General features: G+C 39.0%; 1 protein-coding gene across 2 annotated transcripts in view; it reads right to left on the reverse strand.

Moving 5' to 3' along the window:
- LOC126237476 (solute carrier organic anion transporter family member 5A1) overlaps window positions 1-20,138 on the reverse strand; it is a 464,177-nt gene that overhangs the window by 23,586 nt on the left and 420,453 nt on the right. For both annotated transcript variants that reach the window (XM_049947620.1, XM_049947619.1), the window contains exons 8-13: window positions 19,397-19,597; window positions 16,224-16,331; window positions 10,521-10,630; window positions 3,783-3,912; window positions 3,022-3,186; window positions 1,532-1,730 (exon numbers count right to left, since the gene is read on the reverse strand). In XM_049947620.1, the coding sequence (XP_049803577.1) occupies window positions 1,532-1,730; window positions 3,022-3,186; window positions 3,783-3,912; window positions 10,521-10,630; window positions 16,224-16,331; window positions 19,397-19,597 (913 nt within the window). The remainder of the gene's footprint in view (window positions 1-1,531; window positions 1,731-3,021; window positions 3,187-3,782; window positions 3,913-10,520; window positions 10,631-16,223; window positions 16,332-19,396; window positions 19,598-20,138) is intronic.

Below are 20,138 nucleotides of genomic sequence, written 5' to 3' on the forward strand. Positions count from 1 at the left end.
TTCCAGGTCCTTTGCTGTCTCTGACAGAATTACAATGTCATTGGCGAACCTCAAAGTTTTTACTTCTTCTCCATGGATTTTAATACCTACTCTGAATTTTTCTTTTTTTTCCTTTACTGCTTGCTCAATATACAGATTGAATAACATCGGGGATAGGCTACAACCCTGTCTCACTCACTTTTCAACCACTGCTTCCCTGCCATACCCCTCGAATCCAGTAACTGCCATCTGGTTTCTGTACAAATGGTAAATAGCCTTTCACTCCCTGTATTTTACCCCTGCCACCTTCAGAATTTGAAAGAGAGTATTCCAGTCAACATTGTCAAAAGCCTTCTGTAAGTATACAAATGGTAGAAACGTAAGGTTTGACTTTCCTTAATCTATCTTGTAAGATAAGTTGTAGGGTCAGTATTGCCTCACGTGTCCCAACATTTCTACGGAATCCAAACTGATCTTCCCCGAGATCGGCTTCTACGAGTTTTTCCATTCATCTGTAAAGAATTCGCGTTAGTATTTTGCAGCCGTGACTTATTAAACTGATTGTTCGGTAATTTTCACATCTGTCAACACCTGCTTTCTTTGGAATTGGAAATGATTTATGACTACCTTCATTTGGAGACTGTTCCAGTCGAACAGGAAAGGAGGAGTCAAAAGGATTGAACAAGTTTATAACATCTTAAACATAATGACAATCTAGGAATCATTAAGTGGCTTAAGGTTGGAAACTACGTCCGAGCGTTTTTCTGCTTCCGTTATGTCGCAAGAAACAAAATTAGTCCAAACAGTCCAGGAGACAAACTCTTCTTGAATGAGATTAGAAACACAAATATTTCAAATTAATTTCAACAGAAGAGTTTGGGTTTGATAACTTACACAGGCAATAAATCCGCTGTTGCACGGGAGCAGTGCACAGAATTCTTTCAAGGGAGGAAGGCAACAGTAGACACAAATATAGTACCAAAGAGCATCTCTCGAAGGCCATTGAAGGCCACTGCAAAACAATGATTTTGAGATGGTAGCTACCAAATGAGGAGCTGATATGAGAGACACAGGTCAAATTCAATGATCAAACACATTTCAGGTAATTTGACAAGCCTCAACTATTACTCTGAAGTTGTGGCTCTGAGCACTATGGGACTTAACATCTATGGTCATCAGTCCCCTAGAACTTAGAACTACTTAAACCTAACTAACCAAAGGACAGCACACAACACCCAGTCATCACGAGGCAGAGAAAATCCCTGACCCCGCCGGGAATCGAACCCGGGAACCCGGGCGCGGGAAGCGAGAACGCTACCGCACAACCACGAGCTGCGGACTCTCTGAAGTTGTGTTCCTTCAAAGTGAATAGGTACACATGCATAACATTTGTAAATCATGCAACACTAATGCATCATATTCTCCTTTCAAAATAACTGTAGCCGTGGCTTTGACAGACCCACCAAATTTCTGCATTATTTAGAGTTGCATCAGTGACTCAAGAAATATTTAGTCATGGGGTATTAAATAGTTATTTATGCACATGCCTTACCTGTTGAAGTAGGGTATTGTTGTTCCTGCCATCTTCACATTGTCACAGCCAAGGAAGAACAACAACCCATAACAGGCTAGACATATTGTGTTAGAGATCAGAACAAACTGCACGGCACCCCTAGGTCGCAGTTCCAAACGTTTAAGGAGACAGCCACCCATGAAGATGCCAATACAGGCTCCAGGTATTGCTATTGAACCTGCAAGACAATGATAAAGGTAACTTTCAAGAAAAAATGAATACACAAAGTGCACAATTTTAGTATTTGCAACAGAGCCAGTGAAAGATTCACTAGCGTCCAGAATACAGAACACTCTTATATCTAGACAAATAAAAAAGAAATAATGAATAAGAAAATTGAACTTTCATAGAGTTACATGGCAAATTCTTGAATGTCTGTAAGTCCAAAAATGCACTGCAAATCTGATTTGGAAGTTAACTATGAAAAGCAAGCAATAGAGGAGATGCACTGAAGCTTAACTTGTTAGAGTGGGGTGATTAGAGATGAACTTTCTTACACAAAGAAAGCTATGGTGTTGTTATATGAGTAACTGCAGTATTTATAAATTGATTTAGCAAACCTACAGAGGAAAACAACAGGCTAGGTAAATCAGCATTTTAAAGTCACCCATCTGAAATACAAATACAAAGTCATAAATGAAAACTTTATCCTACACAGTGCAAATTGGATTTGAATACACATGAAATTGACTATTTGTAACTTCTTAGGTTTTCAAGTACCATCCATTGCTGGATTTTCAATGTTATCTGCCATACCCTGTGTTCCCCATAATTCAACTTTGGGACTACTTTACTGCCTCATTCCTTTATAAGATATCCACGTTCCCTTTATCATTTTCTTTTACTTTTTCCTGAAGATGGAATCCCATATAACAGTACAATAGAGAGTGAGTTTTCTCCTTTTGCATATCAAAAGCATTTCATTCTTTTTTTGGCTGCCTGCATGGTACACCAAAAGGTACACATTAAGAATATATTTTAGTTAGTTTTGCACATATATACAACTGATGTCCAATTATTTTTTGACCATTGGGAAGAGTGTTTCTTATTCCAGCGCCATATATGCATTACATGCTTTCTCATTCAGTTCAACATTACCTCTCAAACCTTACAGTTGCCAGGGAAAGTATTTCCACATAGATATTCTTTCAACTTTGGAGACAAATGAAAACCATGGGGTACAACATATGGAGTGTATGAGGAAAGTGTAAATGTTACATCCAGAAGACTGAGGCCTCCACTGTGCAATATGCACAATCTGCAGACAACTTGTGTTGCACGGTAAACAAATATGGTCATAGCACTAGCAGATATGTAATACTGTACTCATAATATGTCATCAGTTGTGTAAAACTTTCACTTATTCAAGATACTTAAAGGAATGACCATCTACTTTAAAATATATGTATCAACTTATAATACATGACAGCAATGTGAAGCTCAAATGCAACTTCTCTCTTTATACAGACCTGTAAATACACTGGCTTGACTTTTTCCAAGACTGAACTGTGTCTCCAGGTATTTTGGTAGGAACACAACAAAACCCGATACAATAATAAGTTCCATACAGGCACCCAAACAAGTAACCACGTAAACAGGATTGCACACAAGTCGCCACATTGAGCGTGGAATGTCTACAACAAAAATAATAAAAATCACTGTGCTAACTGATTAAATAGTTCATAAAATGCAGATCATAAGGTAAAAATAAAATTAATGGTGTCATTCATCAGCAAGTTTAAAGAGTAAAGACAATATTTAACACAGCAATGAAATGCAAAAACTATTACCTCATTCTTAACCATGTGAACAGCAAAACAAACAGTCTTGCCAACAGTTAATAAGACTAAATTCAAAATGTTACCTTCCACTAAATTGATCTTTTCATGTCAACGTCAAACTTAATAAGTACTAAATAGTAAGTAAAAATAAAGTTTCATTTTTTGTGCAGGTTTCATGCTGTATTCTGAGTTGGTCAGATAACTGACTTCTTTCTGCCACTAAATTTGTCCAGGAACAAAAATGCTGACATAGTGGCTGACAAATCAAATTAAATGTTCATACAAATATAAAATAATATAAATTAAAAGCACAAAATTGTGTTTTTTACAAAGCATTATAACCATGAAGGTGTTCTACCACAAAGTGATGGAAGAATCAATTACTGTAATAACAAATACTATCACCAAAAGAGATAAATTAATAAATGTCCATTAACCATCAATCTCACCTTTTATATCTTTCCCATAGCCTGAATCATTTGTTTGCCCACAAGACGTATTTGGGTCTGTAGACTTAGGTGGCCTAGGGGCATCCGGTGGACGAGCTTTTTCCAACATACGAATTTTCTCTTTTTCTCTCTAGTGAAAAACAGAAGCATAGGTAGTTAATAATCTGTCATAAAATACAGCAGGAGTCATTTTCTACTAAGAGACTAAAAATGAGAAAAGGTAAAACATAAATCAAAAATAAGAACTTAAAGTGTTGAATTAAAATTTACTGATAAACAGTCTCCCACCAAAAAAGGACAAATCAACATTCAGCAAGATGAATTTCATGTTTTCCAAACCAATGGTATTTTAAGAATGAATGATTTTTAAGAACGAATGTTTCTTCAGTTAATTTTGTGACTTTTGTAAAATTTCTCAATAGATTACATAGTCTCTTTTCTGTTAACACCCTCACTTCCCATTTATTAATATCTGTCACACTTGTTTATAGCCATAGAAAATCCTTGATTGATTTTGAAAATACCAGATTTGTCCATGTTTATGTTTGTGTCCCACTGTCACACTATCATCACTCATGTGCATAAAATATTACAGAAAAAAATTACACAGAAACTGACTCTTTTAAATTACTTTATTTCTGATTTATCTTTGTATGTGTGTAAAGCTTGTAAAATAAAATGAACCGAAGGTTTTGCAATACCCCTCAGTGAATTTTCAATTGGCAGATTTTTCCATAACGATTATGAAAAAATCTACTGTTGAAATGGAATTCTTTTATGCTTTGCAGCATGTTTGATTGATTGTTTGGCAATTTACAAAAGTGTGCCGAACTGGAACAAGTACCATGTTACCTGCCTTTAGTAGAGCTCTGCCAATCTACCGGTAAACATCCGCAGGCTGACTCAACTTCAATTTCCTACTAGCTTCTTTCTATTTCTTTCAAGCCCTGCAATGATGGTGATGTGAAAAAATCAAACTACCTGCTACATTCATCTACCTAGAAGTGCTGGTCTCACAATACTGTATGGAGCTCTGTAGAATTTAGAAAGAATGAAGGGAATCCAAAGGTGATTTTTCAGCTTATCAAACCACTATCATCGTGAAAAGAAAAAGTAACCACTTTTGCACAATTCTGAGCTTTTGAAATAAACTAAAGAGAAATTTGGGATATTTTTCTTACACACAAGTCAATTGTTTCTTTCATATAAGTATGCTGTGTGATATTCTACTCAGTATTTAAGCATCATTTCCAGTAAAAGATGGTAAATATTTTAATATGCACAAATGAACATTGAAACTTATCCAGAAAAATATGAGGGTAGTCTGATATTTGTGGTAAATTTCCATGAAAGAATGGAACATTTTTGTTGTGCCTTCATGGTTGGTAAGCTTGATTATTCCAAGGATTGTGTATAGAATTTCAACAATGTACAGCATACAGTTCAGTACAGTTCATTACAGACAGCATCCGAATTGATCAGTGTGTCAACTGTGATTGAAAATGGACAAAACCAAGTTTTGTGCTGTTACTAAACATTTTCATTTGAGGGCCTGGACTGCCACACAAATCAAAACAGAATTGGATGATGTTCACATACACTCCGGACCAACACTAAAGACCATTTGCTTGGTTATTAATAAATTGGCAATGTTTTGTTGCCATCTGCAAGACTTTTTGTGCTGATGTTTGACTGCTAATGAAACCTGGATATATTGTTACATACCAGGGTCAAAACGGCAGTCAAATCAATGGACAAAGGCTGGTAAAAATACACCGAAGAAGGTAAAGACTTTTTGTCAAGCAGCAAGGTGATGGCACTGTTTTTAGGAATTCGCAAGGAATAATCCCCTTAGATTACTTAGAATGAGGCAAAGTTAATAACTGCATGCTATTATCCTACACTGCTGGCCTGTTTGCAACTGGCATTTGCCGAAAAAGGCCTAGGTTGTCATACAAAAAACTACTCTTTCACCAAGACAATGCAAAATCACACAAATCAGCAATAACAGCAGCAAAAATGCATAAAATGGGTTTTGAATTGGTTCCTCATCTATCCTACTCATCAAACATAGCCCAAAGTGACTTCTTCCTGTTCCCTAACTTGACACTTTGGCTTTCCGGGAGGAAATTTTCATAAAATGAGGAAATGAGAGTTGCACTCAATGAGTACTGTGGCCGACAAGGGCACTGTGATTCCATTTTTGCTGCTAGAGGGACACACCCAGCGTGAGCTTGCACATGCACTGACCACTGACTGCACTCAATCTTAGTGACAGTAGTTAAATGGAGGCTTCAAACGGTCAAAGAGGCATATTTCTTGACAGTGGAAAGAGTGCAAGGAGCAAAGATTTATTGAATAATGGCACAAACGTATGGAGAATACTACATGTCCACTGGGACGGTCAAACCGGGATAGGAGCAGCAGTGGTCGGAACAATAGGCTCAATTTGTTTTCAAATCTGCATCCGGTCATCAAGATTTAGATTTTTCCTGATTTCCCTAAATTTTTCTGGAATTACTGAGATGACTCCTTTGAAAGGGCATGGCTAATTTCCTTCCCCGTCTTTTAAACAATCTCAGCTTGTGCTCCGTCTCTAACGACTTCACTGATGACAGGACATTAAATCCTAACCTTCCTTCCTTCCTTGAAGGGTCAAGTGATTGTCAGAAGGACGGATGTCATTGGCCAATGATGCACAGGCTGGAACACCACACTGTTTTACTGTTGCCATTACCCAGCAGCAACATGCTCTCATTACTCATGAGTGGTGAGTTATGAAAGCAGCCATTGCTGCAAAGGTCAGATTAAGCATCAGAAATGTTCATGCCATCATTAAGGACACTTTGAAATTTTGCAAAGTGTGTGCCCAGTGAGTGTCTCGCACTCAATCAACAGAGGAAGCATGTCAAATGAAACTCTCCATGGAACACCTGCAGTGCTATGTCAAGGAGGGGACTGAGTTCCTATCACAAGTGTTCACTGGAAATGAGACAATGTGTCGTTACTTTCAACCAGAGGCAAAGCACTTACGTCCCCAGTGGAAGAATGCAGAGTCAACACAACCAAAAATGATACACTTCACCCTTTTGCTCTTTGTTTTGAAGCCTGACTGACTGCAGTGGATGGTTGGCACATGCACGTACTTCCTCTGGTGCCACGTGGATGTGCCTGTCTCCCTCTAGCAGTGAGTTTGTTATCTCAGCACTCTCACAGGGACCACACCTCGTTCCACAGGCAACAACATTACAATCTTTTCAGCTGTTTTCATTTTACAATCTCTGGCTCATTTCTTCTTCATTGCACCTTATGCTTCAGGAAGACACAGTCCATGTATTTTTCTTTACGTCCAGTGCTCTGTCAGTTGAGATACTGGAAAAAGTAGTTTTTCATTCAAGGCTACCAAACCACACAAAGTCAATATCTATTAACAAAACGGACAATTCAATATCTGGCATAACAGCCCTCATCCAAAACCACAGAAAACAAAAGCAAACTATACCAAAATAAAAATTTTAATACCATAAAACTATCATCAAAAACACATGCGTAACATGGTAGTATCCAGATATTGGTCATTTTCCCCATGACTGGAAGATGGTTCATGTACCTGATCCCCTTTGGCATTGTGCAGTTTATGTTGCATAAAGAGCAGGTACCATCTTGTTTTGCTTGGTAGGTAAATTTTAATCTTTTTAATATTTGACACCCACTGAAACTTGATATTACGCTTTCAATTTTTTTTCACACAAGTACCTCACCTTGTTCTAACTCAGATTTGCACCTATAATCAACAGATGTGAACCATTTGTGGTGTGTGCAGTGCACTCTTTATCTGTTTTCCTGCTATATCAATGCTACTGCGTCTATGACTGATAAAGCAAACTCATGTTTTGGTAATGCACTGCATTCACTATGATAGAAAATAAAAAGTACATTCAGTTAAGATAACAGCTTTTTAGAATAGTTTTTTTATATATTTAAAAACTTCTATTAGCTAATGTATTTTGGTTTTGTCTTCTTTGGTTTCTAATAACACAGTACAGGGATGTTGGTTGACACCAGTTTCACAATTGTGAATTAACATTTGCTTTCTGCAGCTTCAGTCAATAGTCTACCAAATTAGTCAGTTCTCTTCCACTGCATATGAAAATTGAATAGGACAGGTACTGCCTATCACTGGTATTAAGTAATTTCCAACATGTGCTATACAGTAACTTGTAAGTGGCAAGCTTTCGGAGCCAGTTCTTTCTTCAGGCAGAAGCGTTGAAGGGAAAAGGACTGGAGAGGTCTAGGAAAAGGGCTAGATTTCAGGAAAGTCATACGCAACTGCTCAAAATTGTAGTTAGCTGATGGGACAGAGAAAATGGAGGAAAACTAGAGACAAATGTTCAAGAGTTCAGCTCAATGTCAACAACTTATTTCATATGCAATTGTAGTGTTGTAAAATTCCCGGTAATTTAAAACTGAAGAAATATTCCCAGGGAAAATTGCTGGCAATATTCCAAAAATTCATAAATTCCTGGGAATTTATGATTAATCAGCAAGACAGCTCAAAAACTGTTAATAGATAAAAGCAGTAATTATATGGTTAAATCTTATATGGGTCTGGACTTAACCTCCTTGTTAGAAATAAAAACAATTTTTGATTTTCAATGTTTTAAATATCAAAGAATTTGCGCTAGAACTGACAAGCGTCAACATTTATGACTCTTACATTTCCTAGAACTGCCAACGTCGAAACAATCAACCTTTAGAAAAACCGAGTTTATAATGATGATATGCCATCTAGTAAATAAAGTTACTAAAACACACAGGGAAGTTTGTTTATTCGATTTATTAAGTCTTCCATCGGCGTTAGAGGTATTTTAGGCAATTAAGTTTAAAATAAACTCATGAAAATTTTGTAAATATTAGTCATTGAAAATGACATTTCGGGGGAAAATTATGTGAATAATCCAGCTGAGAGCTATTATTTACTTGAAAATACAAGTGAGTTTATTGACATAGAACATGGTAAAATATTAGTTAACAATTCTAAAAGTAAAAGTAATTGCAATATTTCAGAAAATAATTTTATAAATCATAATTCATCACATGAAATAAGGAGTCTTTGCATCCTAAAAGTGAAACACCTCTAGTCATTCATTTGGAAAAATTGAAAAACACTACAGATAATGGCCAATTGAGAATTACACCTCCAGAGAGAAATGTGGGGTTTCAACCTGCCTAAAAATAGTAGACCTAGTGAATATTTTAAATTATTTTTTTCCACCAGACTTGCGGTAAATGATGTTTTGCATGGATTTTAGGAGGAAATTAATGCATGGAATGATAAATATTGGATTAAAATGTACGAATTTACTTAGTTAACCTAGCTTTGAGGTTCTTTAACTGTTAATAAGTGTTAAAACATTCAAAATCTAAAAATTTTCATAAATTCCCAATTTTTTGAAATCTTTCCATGCCAAAGAAATATTCGTCGCAATATTCCCATTTTATAAGTTCCCTCCCACTGGGAATATACTGGGCCACATCACTATGCAATGGGCAACAATATGGCAACCAAGCAAACAAATTATAGGAACGAGACTGAAGCTTCACTTGACTACTTCTGATCATGTAATTTCTGTTGCAGAAAATAGTGTAAAATAGAGTTCCATGAAATTTAAACTGTTCTTCATGAATTAGAAATTCAGCCTGAAAACATAGTACAGTAAAAGCTCCTTTTTACACTTTTCAGTGGACTAATCCAAAAAGTTGTAAAATGCAGGGAACTGCAAAATACAGGAAAGCAAAGGAAATATAACAAGCAAAAATGAATAAATTTCTCTTACTGTTATACTCTTTATATTGTTCAAAATATGAAATTAAAATAATTTAAATTTTGCCTGTTTAAAACATCTGAAATACTTGTTTTTGTTTCTTTCTAACAGCAGTTAGCTCTACTTGTCTCTCCACAGTATACAAAGCATCACAGGCATTATCACCTCCTGCTGCACTATCAATGAACTGCCTCAAATGTTCACAGCTTCAATAGCTTCTCTGCTGCTTAGCACAACTGGTTCTTGAAAATAATTACAAAATTATGGTAAATAAAGCTTGTCGCATAATATTGGTTAAATCCTAAAGTTGGCAGTCTTCATAAACAGAGAACAATAGGCATGAAATCTACAGCTTCTTGCCAAAAAGGATGTCACTCTGATCAGGAATGTCCTGGATGAGAAAGAGGATGGAAATCGTTATCATGTTACGGAGCATCTTTGGGTAGAATGTTTATGTCTGACATCAGTTTATACCAACTTAAGACTACGTGCCTAGTACAAATTAGCATATTTTATGCAGAAGTAACAATGATTAGTGTAAGCCCATTACAGAGATGACTATCTTCAAAAGCAGTGTTTATTTGTATCAATGACTGAAAGTAAATTAAAGCTGTTGTAATGCAATGCAAGAAGCAAAAGGAAGGTTGCTAGGAGAGTCATTATTGTTAGATTGTGATTATCATTAATGCAGTGACTCAGTATACTTTCCATTCTTCCAAACACTATGAACCTATAGTACAGGCGGCCATGACACAACATGCCGACAATGAAAATCCTGCTTCCTGTGCTAACACTACATTACATGACCAATATCTTTGCATATAGTCCGCTTTTTCTGCTTTGTTTAAAGGATGATTATAATCAAAACTCATATAGTTTGTATATATTATGTATCATCATAATCAAAGTTTACCTGCAGAGTTTTTGGGAAGGCATAAAATGGAATGGCAACAAGAATCAGTAGGAGGCCACACAAGAGGAAACCTCCCCACCACATTCCCACCCAACGGCGGTCTCCAGGATCTGTGAACAAATAATTTTATGTGTTGTTTTTTGAAAGACAGAGAAAAAAAAAAGAGATCTGTTTCTGAATAATAATGAATTCAGTCAAAATAATACCAAACAAAAAAAAAGTCATCAAGTTTTTTTTCCATGACTGATGTTTGAGTTATACATTACTACTTACCATCTTTGTAACAGCCTACTAAACACCTTGCATAAGCCATCTTTCAACTATGAGAAGCTCATTTGCCTATCAGGTAATTTCACTATACATAATGGACTGCATCAATAGTAATATGCAGGTCTCTCCCAACACAGTAAAAAATATTTGCTCCATTGGTTCCACAACATATTTTCACTATCACTATAGAGCAAGAATACTAAACAAAAATGAAGAAATGTGCTCAATCTCTCACACGTAGATGTTTTTTATATTCATACACACATAATGGGAAAAGCATGTTGAGTTTCTGAGGAACCAACCTTTTATAAGTACAAGGACCCATCACCACACAGATAATTGAACATGTACACCCATGGCAACACCATGTGAGTGCTCATACTGACAGATGGGAGGGGAGGATAGTAAAGCAATGTAGCAACTAAACTATCAGGAGGTATGGTGTTCAGATACTGGAAAAGATTAATGGGTCATGGGAAGCAGGGGAGGAGGAGATGTCTACGAGTTTGCTATGGGGAAGGAGTTGTCTGGAAAATGACAAGATAGAAAAATATGAGTGAGGAGGAAGAGGCTAATCAAGATTTAGGCCATGAATGGCTACTTTCACTATGACTCTAGCCTTATTATGAAATATATATATATATATATATATATATATATATATATATATATATATATATATATATATATATATATATATATATATATACACACACTCCTGGAAATGGAAAAAAGAACACATTGACACCGGTGTGTCAGACCCACCATACTTGCTCCGGACACTGCGAGAGGGCTGTACAAGCAATGATCACACGCACGGCACAGCGGACACACCAGGAACCGCGGTGTTGGCCGTCGAATGGCGCTAGCTGCGCAGCATTTGTGCACCGCCGCCGTCAGTGTCAGCCAGTTTGCCGTGGCATACGGAGCTCCATCGCAGTCTTTAACACTGGTAGCATGCCGCGATAGCGTGGACGTGAACCGTATGTGCAGTTGACGGACTTTGAGCGAGGGCGTATAGTGGGCATGCGGGAGGCCGGGTGGACGTACCGCCGAATTGCTCAACACGTGGGGCGTGAGGTCTCCACAGTACATCGATGTTGTCGCCAGTGGTTGGCGGAAGGTGCACGTGCCCGTCGACGTGGGACCGGACCGCAGCGACGCACGGATGCACGCCAAGACCGTAGGATCCTACGCTGTGCCGTAGGGGATCGCACCGCCACTTCCCAGCAAATTAGGGACACTGTTGCTCCTGGGGTATCGGCGAGGACCATTCGCAACCGTCTCCATGAAGCTGGGCTACGGTCCCGCACACCGTTAGGCCGTCTTCCGCTCACACCCCAACATGGTGCAGCCCGCTTCCAGTGGTGTCGCGACAGGCGTGAATGGAGGGACGAATGGAGACGTGTCGTCTTCAGCAATGAGAGTCGCTTCTGCCTTGGTGCCAATGATGGTCGTATGCGTGTTTGGCGCCGTGCAGGTGAGCGCCACAATCAGGACTGCATACGACCGAGGCACACAGGGCCAACACCCGGCATCATGGTGTGGGGAGCGATCTCCTACACTGGTCGTACACCACTGGTGATCGTCGAGGGGACACTGAATAGTACACGGTACATCCAAACCGTCATCGAACCCATCGTTCTACCATTCCTAGACCGGCAAGGGAACTTGTTGTTCCAACAGGACAATGCACGTCCACATGTATCCCGTGCCACCCAACGTGCTCTAGAAGGTGTAAGTCAACTACCCTGGCCAGCAAGATCTCCGGATCTGTCCCCCATTGAGCATGTTTGGGACTGGATGAAGCGTCGTCTCGCGCGGTCTGCACGTCCAGCACGAACGCTGGTCCAACTGAGGCGCCAGGTGGAAATGGCATGGCAAGCCATTCCACAGGACTACATCCAGCATCTCTACGATCGTCTCCATGGGAGAATAGCAGCCTGCATTGCTGCGAAAGGTGGATATACATTGTACTAGTGCCGACATTGTGCATGCTCTGTTGCCTGTGTCTATGTGCTTGTGGTTCTGTCAGTGTGATCATGTGATGTATCTGACCCCAGGAATGTGTCAATAAAGTTTCCCCTTCCTGGGACAATGAATTCACGGTGTTCTTATTTCAATTTCCAGGAGTGTATATATGATGTGACTTACCAAATGAAAGTGCTGGCAGGTCAACAGACACACAAACAAACACAAACATACACACAAAATTCAAGCTTTCGCAACAAACTGTTGCCTCATCAGGAAAGAGGGAAGGAGAGGGAAAGACGAAAGGATGTGGGTTTTAAGGGAGAGGGTAAGGAGTCATCCCAATCCCGGGAGCGGAAAGACTTACCTTAGGGGGAAAAAAGGACAGGTATACACTCGCACACACACACATATCCATCCACACATATACAGACACAAGCAGACATATTTAAAGACAAAGAGTTTGGGCAGAGATGTCAGTCGATGTGGATGGATATGTGTGTGCGTGCGAGTGTATACCTGTCCTTTTTTCCCCCTAAGGTAAGTCTTTCCGCTCCTGGGATTGGAATGAGTCCTTACCCTCTCCCTTAAAACCCACATCCTTTCGTCTTTCCCTCTCCTTCCCTCTTTCCTGATGAGGCAACAGTTTGTTGCGAAGAGAAAAGAGGGAAGGAGAGGGATAGACGAAAGGATGTGGGTTTTAAGGGAGAGGGTAAGGAGTCATTCCAATCCCGGGAGCGGAAAGACTTACCTTAGGGCGAAAAAAGGACAGGTATACACTCGCACACACACACATATCCATCCACACATATACAGACACAATTAAACTTTAAATATGTCTGCTTGTGTCTGTATATGTGTGGATGGATATGTGTGTGTGTGCGAGTGTATACCTGTCCTTTTTTCGCCCTAAGGTAAGTCTTTCCGCTCCCGGGATTGGAATGACTCCTTACCCTCTCCCTTAAAACCCACATCCTTTCGTCTATCCCTCTCCTTCCCTCTTTCCTGATGAGGCAACAGTTTGTTGCGAAAGCTTGAATTTTGTGTGTATGTTTGTGTTCGTTTGTGTGTCTGTCGACCTGCCAGCACTTTCATTTGGTAAGTTCACATCATCTTTGTTTTTAGATATATTTTTCCTACGTGGAATGTTTCCCTCTATTATAACCATATCATTAATTTGAACCCAACAATTACGTTTGTTATTGTCGCTGTTGCATTTCGAAATCTTTCCTGTCGTCTTATTTTCTCTTTATTTTCTCTTTCTGTTTTTTCCAGTAATCTCACTTTGTATTCACCTTCCGCTTTTCACCATAATCTACTATACAATTTTATCCCGCCTATATATACTCAATAATACGTAACCCACTTCCAAACCATAACCAAAAAAATTTTTATTTTCCGCTTTCAACACTACCGCTGCTATAAAATCCACCGTTTTTAGTTCAATAACAGCTGCTATCACGTATTAAACAACCATTTCGGCCAGTTCTAATAACTTTCACTTTATTTCCACTTCCGTTTTTCGCACATCACTGATCATTTTAGCCGCTCCCCACAGGTTTTAACGTCATTATTTCTTCGTCAGACAATTTTTAGCCCCATTTTCGTAATCTTTCACCACAACACAAAAACTTTAAATATGTCTGCTTGTGTCTGTATATGTGTGGATGGATATGTGTGTGTGTGCGAGTGTATACCTGTCCTTTTTTCGCCCTAAGGTAAGTCTTTCCGCTCCCGGGATTGGAATGACTCCTTACCCTCTCCCTTAAAACCCACATCCTTTCGTCTATTCCTCTCCTTCCCTCTTTCCTGATGAGGCAATAGTTTGTTGCGAAAGCTTGAATTTTGTGTGTATGTTTGTGTTCGTTTGTGTGTCTGTCGACCTGCCAGCACTTTCATTTGGTAAGTCACATCATCTTTGTTTTTAGATATATTTTTCCTACATGGAATGTTTCCCTCTATTATAAACAAAGATGATGTGACTTACCGAATGAAAGTGCTGGCAGGTCGATATACACACAAACAAACACAAACACACACACAAAATTCAAGCTTTCGCAACAAACTGTTGCCTCATCAGGAAAGAGGGAAGGAGAGGGAAAGACGAGAGGATGTGGGTTTTAAGGGAGAGGGTAAGGAGTCACTCCAATCCCAGGAGCGGAAAGACTTACCTTAGGGGGAAAAAAGGACGGGTATACACTCACACACACACAAATATCCATCCACACATATACAGACACAAGCAGACATATTTAAAGACATATATATATATATATATATATATATATATATATATATATGACTGAAGGAGGTGATGAGTGGGTTTATATACAACAGATTTAGAATGAAGATCATCCACAGAAGAAGAAACTGTGCAGTTCAGCATAGGCTGCAGGGTTGGCATAGAGATGGACTAAGTGGGTAACAGATGCTATTTTGATGATGAGGATAGTATTTTGGGTAGGCTCTAGGGCACTGCAAGAGTGTGCTCAATCTGCATGGCATTCACATTGCTGATGTGTGCAAGAGAGAAGATGAATAAACTTCACACAGCTTGATGGAAGTTGCTGAAAGATGACCGACACTATCTTGTCTTATGACACAGCTGCCTGCACGGCTTGCATAGCCACATGGAAATCAGGTGGATGCAATATGATCACAAGGCTGCAATGTGCATAGGCTCAATATTTTTCCACAGGCCTCATACTGTGTTGTGATGTAGCTAATTGCCATGTTTCCTTTGCCACACACCTGTTAGAATGCACCCACAGAGTGCTCACCATATTAGAAATGAGCGGATAGTAAGTGATCGGGAATGACCAACACTTACTTGGAATGCTATGCAGATCAATAGCTGTAGCAGATTCTCTCTCATCATTGGGCATGTTGAGAAGTAGTCAAAGCACTGGTGCAGGATGTGGTTGCCCTTCACAATGCTCGGGTGGTATTAGATGACAACAGGAGTACTAAGCAGTACAGTTGTGATGGGTTCATTGGAGTCACAGGAAGTAAGGGCACAGAAAACTATTTCTAGACTATTTGGGCAGGACATTGTCTGTCTGTGACAGTTTTGGTAGGATCATTTCAGATTTTTGGGCAAAAGCAGATGCAAAACCCATGGGTGCAATTGAGGGCCTTTTTAATGTAGAACCAATGACAGCTGTGAAACCTGAGGTACCATTGCTTCTTTGTGGATCTGAAATGGTCTGAGGTTTTTACAGAACCATCTGAGAGGTGGAAATGAACACACAGTAAAGTATGTCATTGAATTAAGGAGAATTTTTGTTTCATTTTGTAAATGGGAATTTCATATGAATCATACTACTTCAGGACAATCTTATAAAGGGTTGGTGTCTGTTTTGTACCATTTCTAAAAGCTGATCAATTTATAAATGTAGTAGGTTATAAAACTGTAGTAGTCAAATTTGAAATTTGATAACACATACACTACAAAGTCCTTACCTATATTAACTATGGTTCCAGAAAAGGAATCCATATGGAATGATAAAAGATAAGCTCCAAGGAGAAATCCTAGGACTGGTCCAAATGCTGCCATGCTGTACATGCAGCCTGCAACAAAAAGACAGACAGAGTGTTAGCTGAATCCTGGTGTGTGAAAATCCAATACAGAGCTATATTTAATGTAATAAATGCCCCTCAGATTATTCTGTAACAATTAATTATAACATCAATAAACACTTCCGGGCTAAGTTGTCGTGGTCGATCTGTAGAACTTCTTCTCCCTGACGTTTCGTTCTCAACTACGGAGAACACCTTCGGAGGTGTGTCAACGACTGGCTGCTAGGAGCTGGGGCCGCCGCTTATATGGATATCGTAGAGGGCGCCACCGCACGTCACGTGGCGTCGATGTGCAGCTATCTCTGGCTATCATCTGTTCTCTCGATTGCAGGCAATCGATTGTCACGTGATTGATGCAACATCGACCGCCATATCTTATCAAATTTTAATCCTTCTTCTTTACGATTAAAATTGTATTGATGTTTGTGGATTTCAATTGGCTCTCTATACATACGTGTATAATAATGCGACGTCCTCGCTAGCACGCTTGTTTCACCAAATTTTATTTCATGATCTCCATCCTTAAAAACATGTTCCGCTACTGCTGATTTGTCGATATGTCCCAAGCGACAGTTTCTTTTGTGCTCCGTCAACCGTGTATTGATGCTTCTTTTTGTAGTTCCTATGTAAACCCTGCCACAACTGCACGGAATTTTATATACCCCTGGGGTGGCTAGGGGGTGACGAGCATCTTTTGTTGATCTTAGGCATTCACTAATTTTCTTAGTAGGTCTGAAAATGGTCTCTACGTGAAACTTGGCTACTACTTTCCCAATGCGATCCGTGATATTATGGATGAACGGAAGAAATACTTCTCCAGCTGATGGTTGTTGCTGTCTCCAATTTTTAGGCATTTTTCTATTTGGGTGAAGTGCTCGGTTAATCTCGTTTTTCGTATAACCATTTTTCGCAAAGGCCATTCGTAAATGATTTAGTTCTTCTTGTAAGTAGCTTGGTTCACAAATATTATTGGCCCTATCCACTAGTGTTTTTATGACCCCCCTCTTTTGCCTAGGGTGGTGGTTTGAGTTCTTATGGAGGTAGCGATCAGTATATGTACCTTTCCTGTAGACCTTATGGCCTAAGGTCCCATCCGCCTGTTTGATAACTGATACATCCAAGAAGTTAAGTTGTCCATTCTTCTCCTTCTCCATGGTAAATTTAATCTTTGGGTTGATGCTATTTAAGTGTACCAGGAAATCATTCAAGTCTTCTTCCTCATGATTCCATATTACAAAGGGATCATCCACATACCGATACCACTTTGAGGGGCTTTTTTTGGCCGACTGCAGTGCTTGATGTTCAAAATATTCCATGAATAAATTCGCAATTGCAGGACTTAGGGGGGCTTCCCATGGATACCCCATCGATCTGTTCATAAAATTCACCATTGTACTGAAAATAGGTCGAGGATAGACAGTGTTGGAACAAGGCTACTACATCAGTAGGGAACATATCGGCTATATGGGAGAGAGCTTCATCAACTGGAATCATCGTGAACAAAGACACTATATCAAAACTGACAAGGATGTCATTAGGAACGACAGTAATTTCCCTCAATTTCTCAATGAAGTGTAGAGAGTTTTTAATATGACTTTCAGTTTTGCCTATGTAAGGTTGTAACAAAGAGGCAAGGTGTCTGGCTAGTTCTTGGGTAGGAGCTCCAATTGCGCTGACTATTGGTCTCAAAGGAACATCAGGCTTATGTATCTTTGGTAATCCATATAATCTCGGAAGATAAGCCTCCATTTTACAAAGATACTTTTTAACTTCTGTAGGAATGGAAGACTGTTTTATCAGACGATTGGTGGCATTCAGCACATTCGTTGTGGGATCCTTTTTCAACTTCTTGTATGTGCTGGGTTCCAGGAGATCACTGATCTTCTTGTGATAATCCTCAGTATTCATTAAAACAGTAACATTTCTCTTGTCAGCGGCAACTATAACAACATTCTGGTCTGCATTGATCTCTCGCAATGCCTTCCTTTCCCCTTGAGACAGATTACTGCTGGGTGGCTTAGCTTTGCGTAATATCCTGGAGGTTTCCATTCTAATTTCGTCAGCAGAATATGATGGTAACTGACAAATTCCTGCCTCTATATTAGCAATAATGTCCTCCATAGGAATCTTGGATGGAGTTATTGCAAAATTCCCTCCTTTAGACAGAACAGAAAGTTCTTCCTTAGACAATTTTTTTTCTGATAAATTAATAACCGTTTGGGAATTGTTTGGAATCGGTGTTTCCTGTCGACCCTCTTGTAGACGATCAAACTTCTCCTTCTGCCTATTGGAAGACACTTCTGAACTAATCTCCATAGATCTAAATGTTAAACTGTCCACTTTGTTCCAATGACAAAACTGCATAGTATTGCTAATAAGTAAATGAAGATTTAGCAGTTGACCATCACATACTGCCAGTCCTCGTCGTGTCTGATGTATCCGCTCACGTAGTAATGCCAGTTCCATATGAGAGTAAATATGGTTAGCTTGTGCCAAATGAAACATTCTTCTAACTTTTAAAAACTTGGGAACTATACCGGTATCACGACAGCGTAGCAGAAAAGTGAGTGAGCAAAGTTGTTGACCTTTCTTCTTGCGTAGGTTCTCTAGTCGTCGTACCCTAGTTGACATTTCCTCCCCGTAGAGGTGTCAAATCATTTCTACAGATCGACCACGGCAACTTAGCCCGGAAGTGCTTATTGATGAAGACGCCGGCCGTGAAAGCCTACATGGAATAATTAATTATAACATTACTGGGACTGAAAGTGAAAACTATCTTTGTAACTTAGAGTGACTATTCGGATGGAACAGCGTTGCAGGCCAAAAATAAATTTTTCAAACACTAAATACATTTCCACAGTTTTGGTACACTATGTGCTGAAAACAATTGAATAACTCTCATACAGACCCTCTTGTGTAAAATTCAGTATATGCACTACACATAAAATAATAATTAGTACTAAAATAAAGTATATTAACAGATTCAAACTATTTTAGTTGCAGTCAGCAACACTTATTATAAAATGAAATACTGATCACATGAAACATAAGATTACCAATATAGAGAGAGGCACTTTCTGGTCGAACATGGTCATCTATGTACGTTGTTCCAAGGGTAAAAAGTGGTGAACCTCCACAACCAAGTAAAAGTTGTGCCACTAGGAACAGCATGACGGGGCCAGCTGTTGATGGTGACCCCTGTATGCAGTTGTCACCACGGAGGTTGTTGTGTGGGGCCAATGGTGGTGACGATAGGCCTGAAACAAAATGTTGATGCAGTAACTGTAATTTTAATTCCTTTAAGTTCAGTATTCTGTTAAGCTACATATGCACCATTCCAGTGTATACAATGAAAGAATAAATTTCTACAAAATAATATCCAGCTGTAACCAGCATGAGGAGGGCAAGAAAAGCTCATATGAGCATACACTAATGATATTAGACCTAATGTAGATAAAATTGTATCAAAAGAATAAAATAAATGGAAAAAAATGCCTTGATTGTGTTTCTTGACTCTTAATCTAAGACTGATATCAAGAGCTCAGCTGTAACCACAAGACAGTTGGAAAAAATTTTAAAATGAAATATGTTTTACAGAGAGCAGCAATAAAGCTCATCTGCTTGTTAGGTGTTGTCATGCAACAAAAGTTTTAAGCTCATGCATCTTATGACAAGTGATACGGCAGAAATGTAAATGCCTGATTGTAATGTAGACTGTTCATCTCTTGAGGCAGTTTACAGCCACAGAATGACTAAGAAACAATTTTCCCTGTTAACTGCACTTTATTTCTTGAGGAG

Source organism: Schistocerca nitens, chromosome 2, assembly GCF_023898315.1.
Source record: "Schistocerca nitens isolate TAMUIC-IGC-003100 chromosome 2, iqSchNite1.1, whole genome shotgun sequence".
Lineage (NCBI taxonomy): Eukaryota > Metazoa > Arthropoda > Insecta > Orthoptera > Acrididae > Schistocerca > Schistocerca nitens.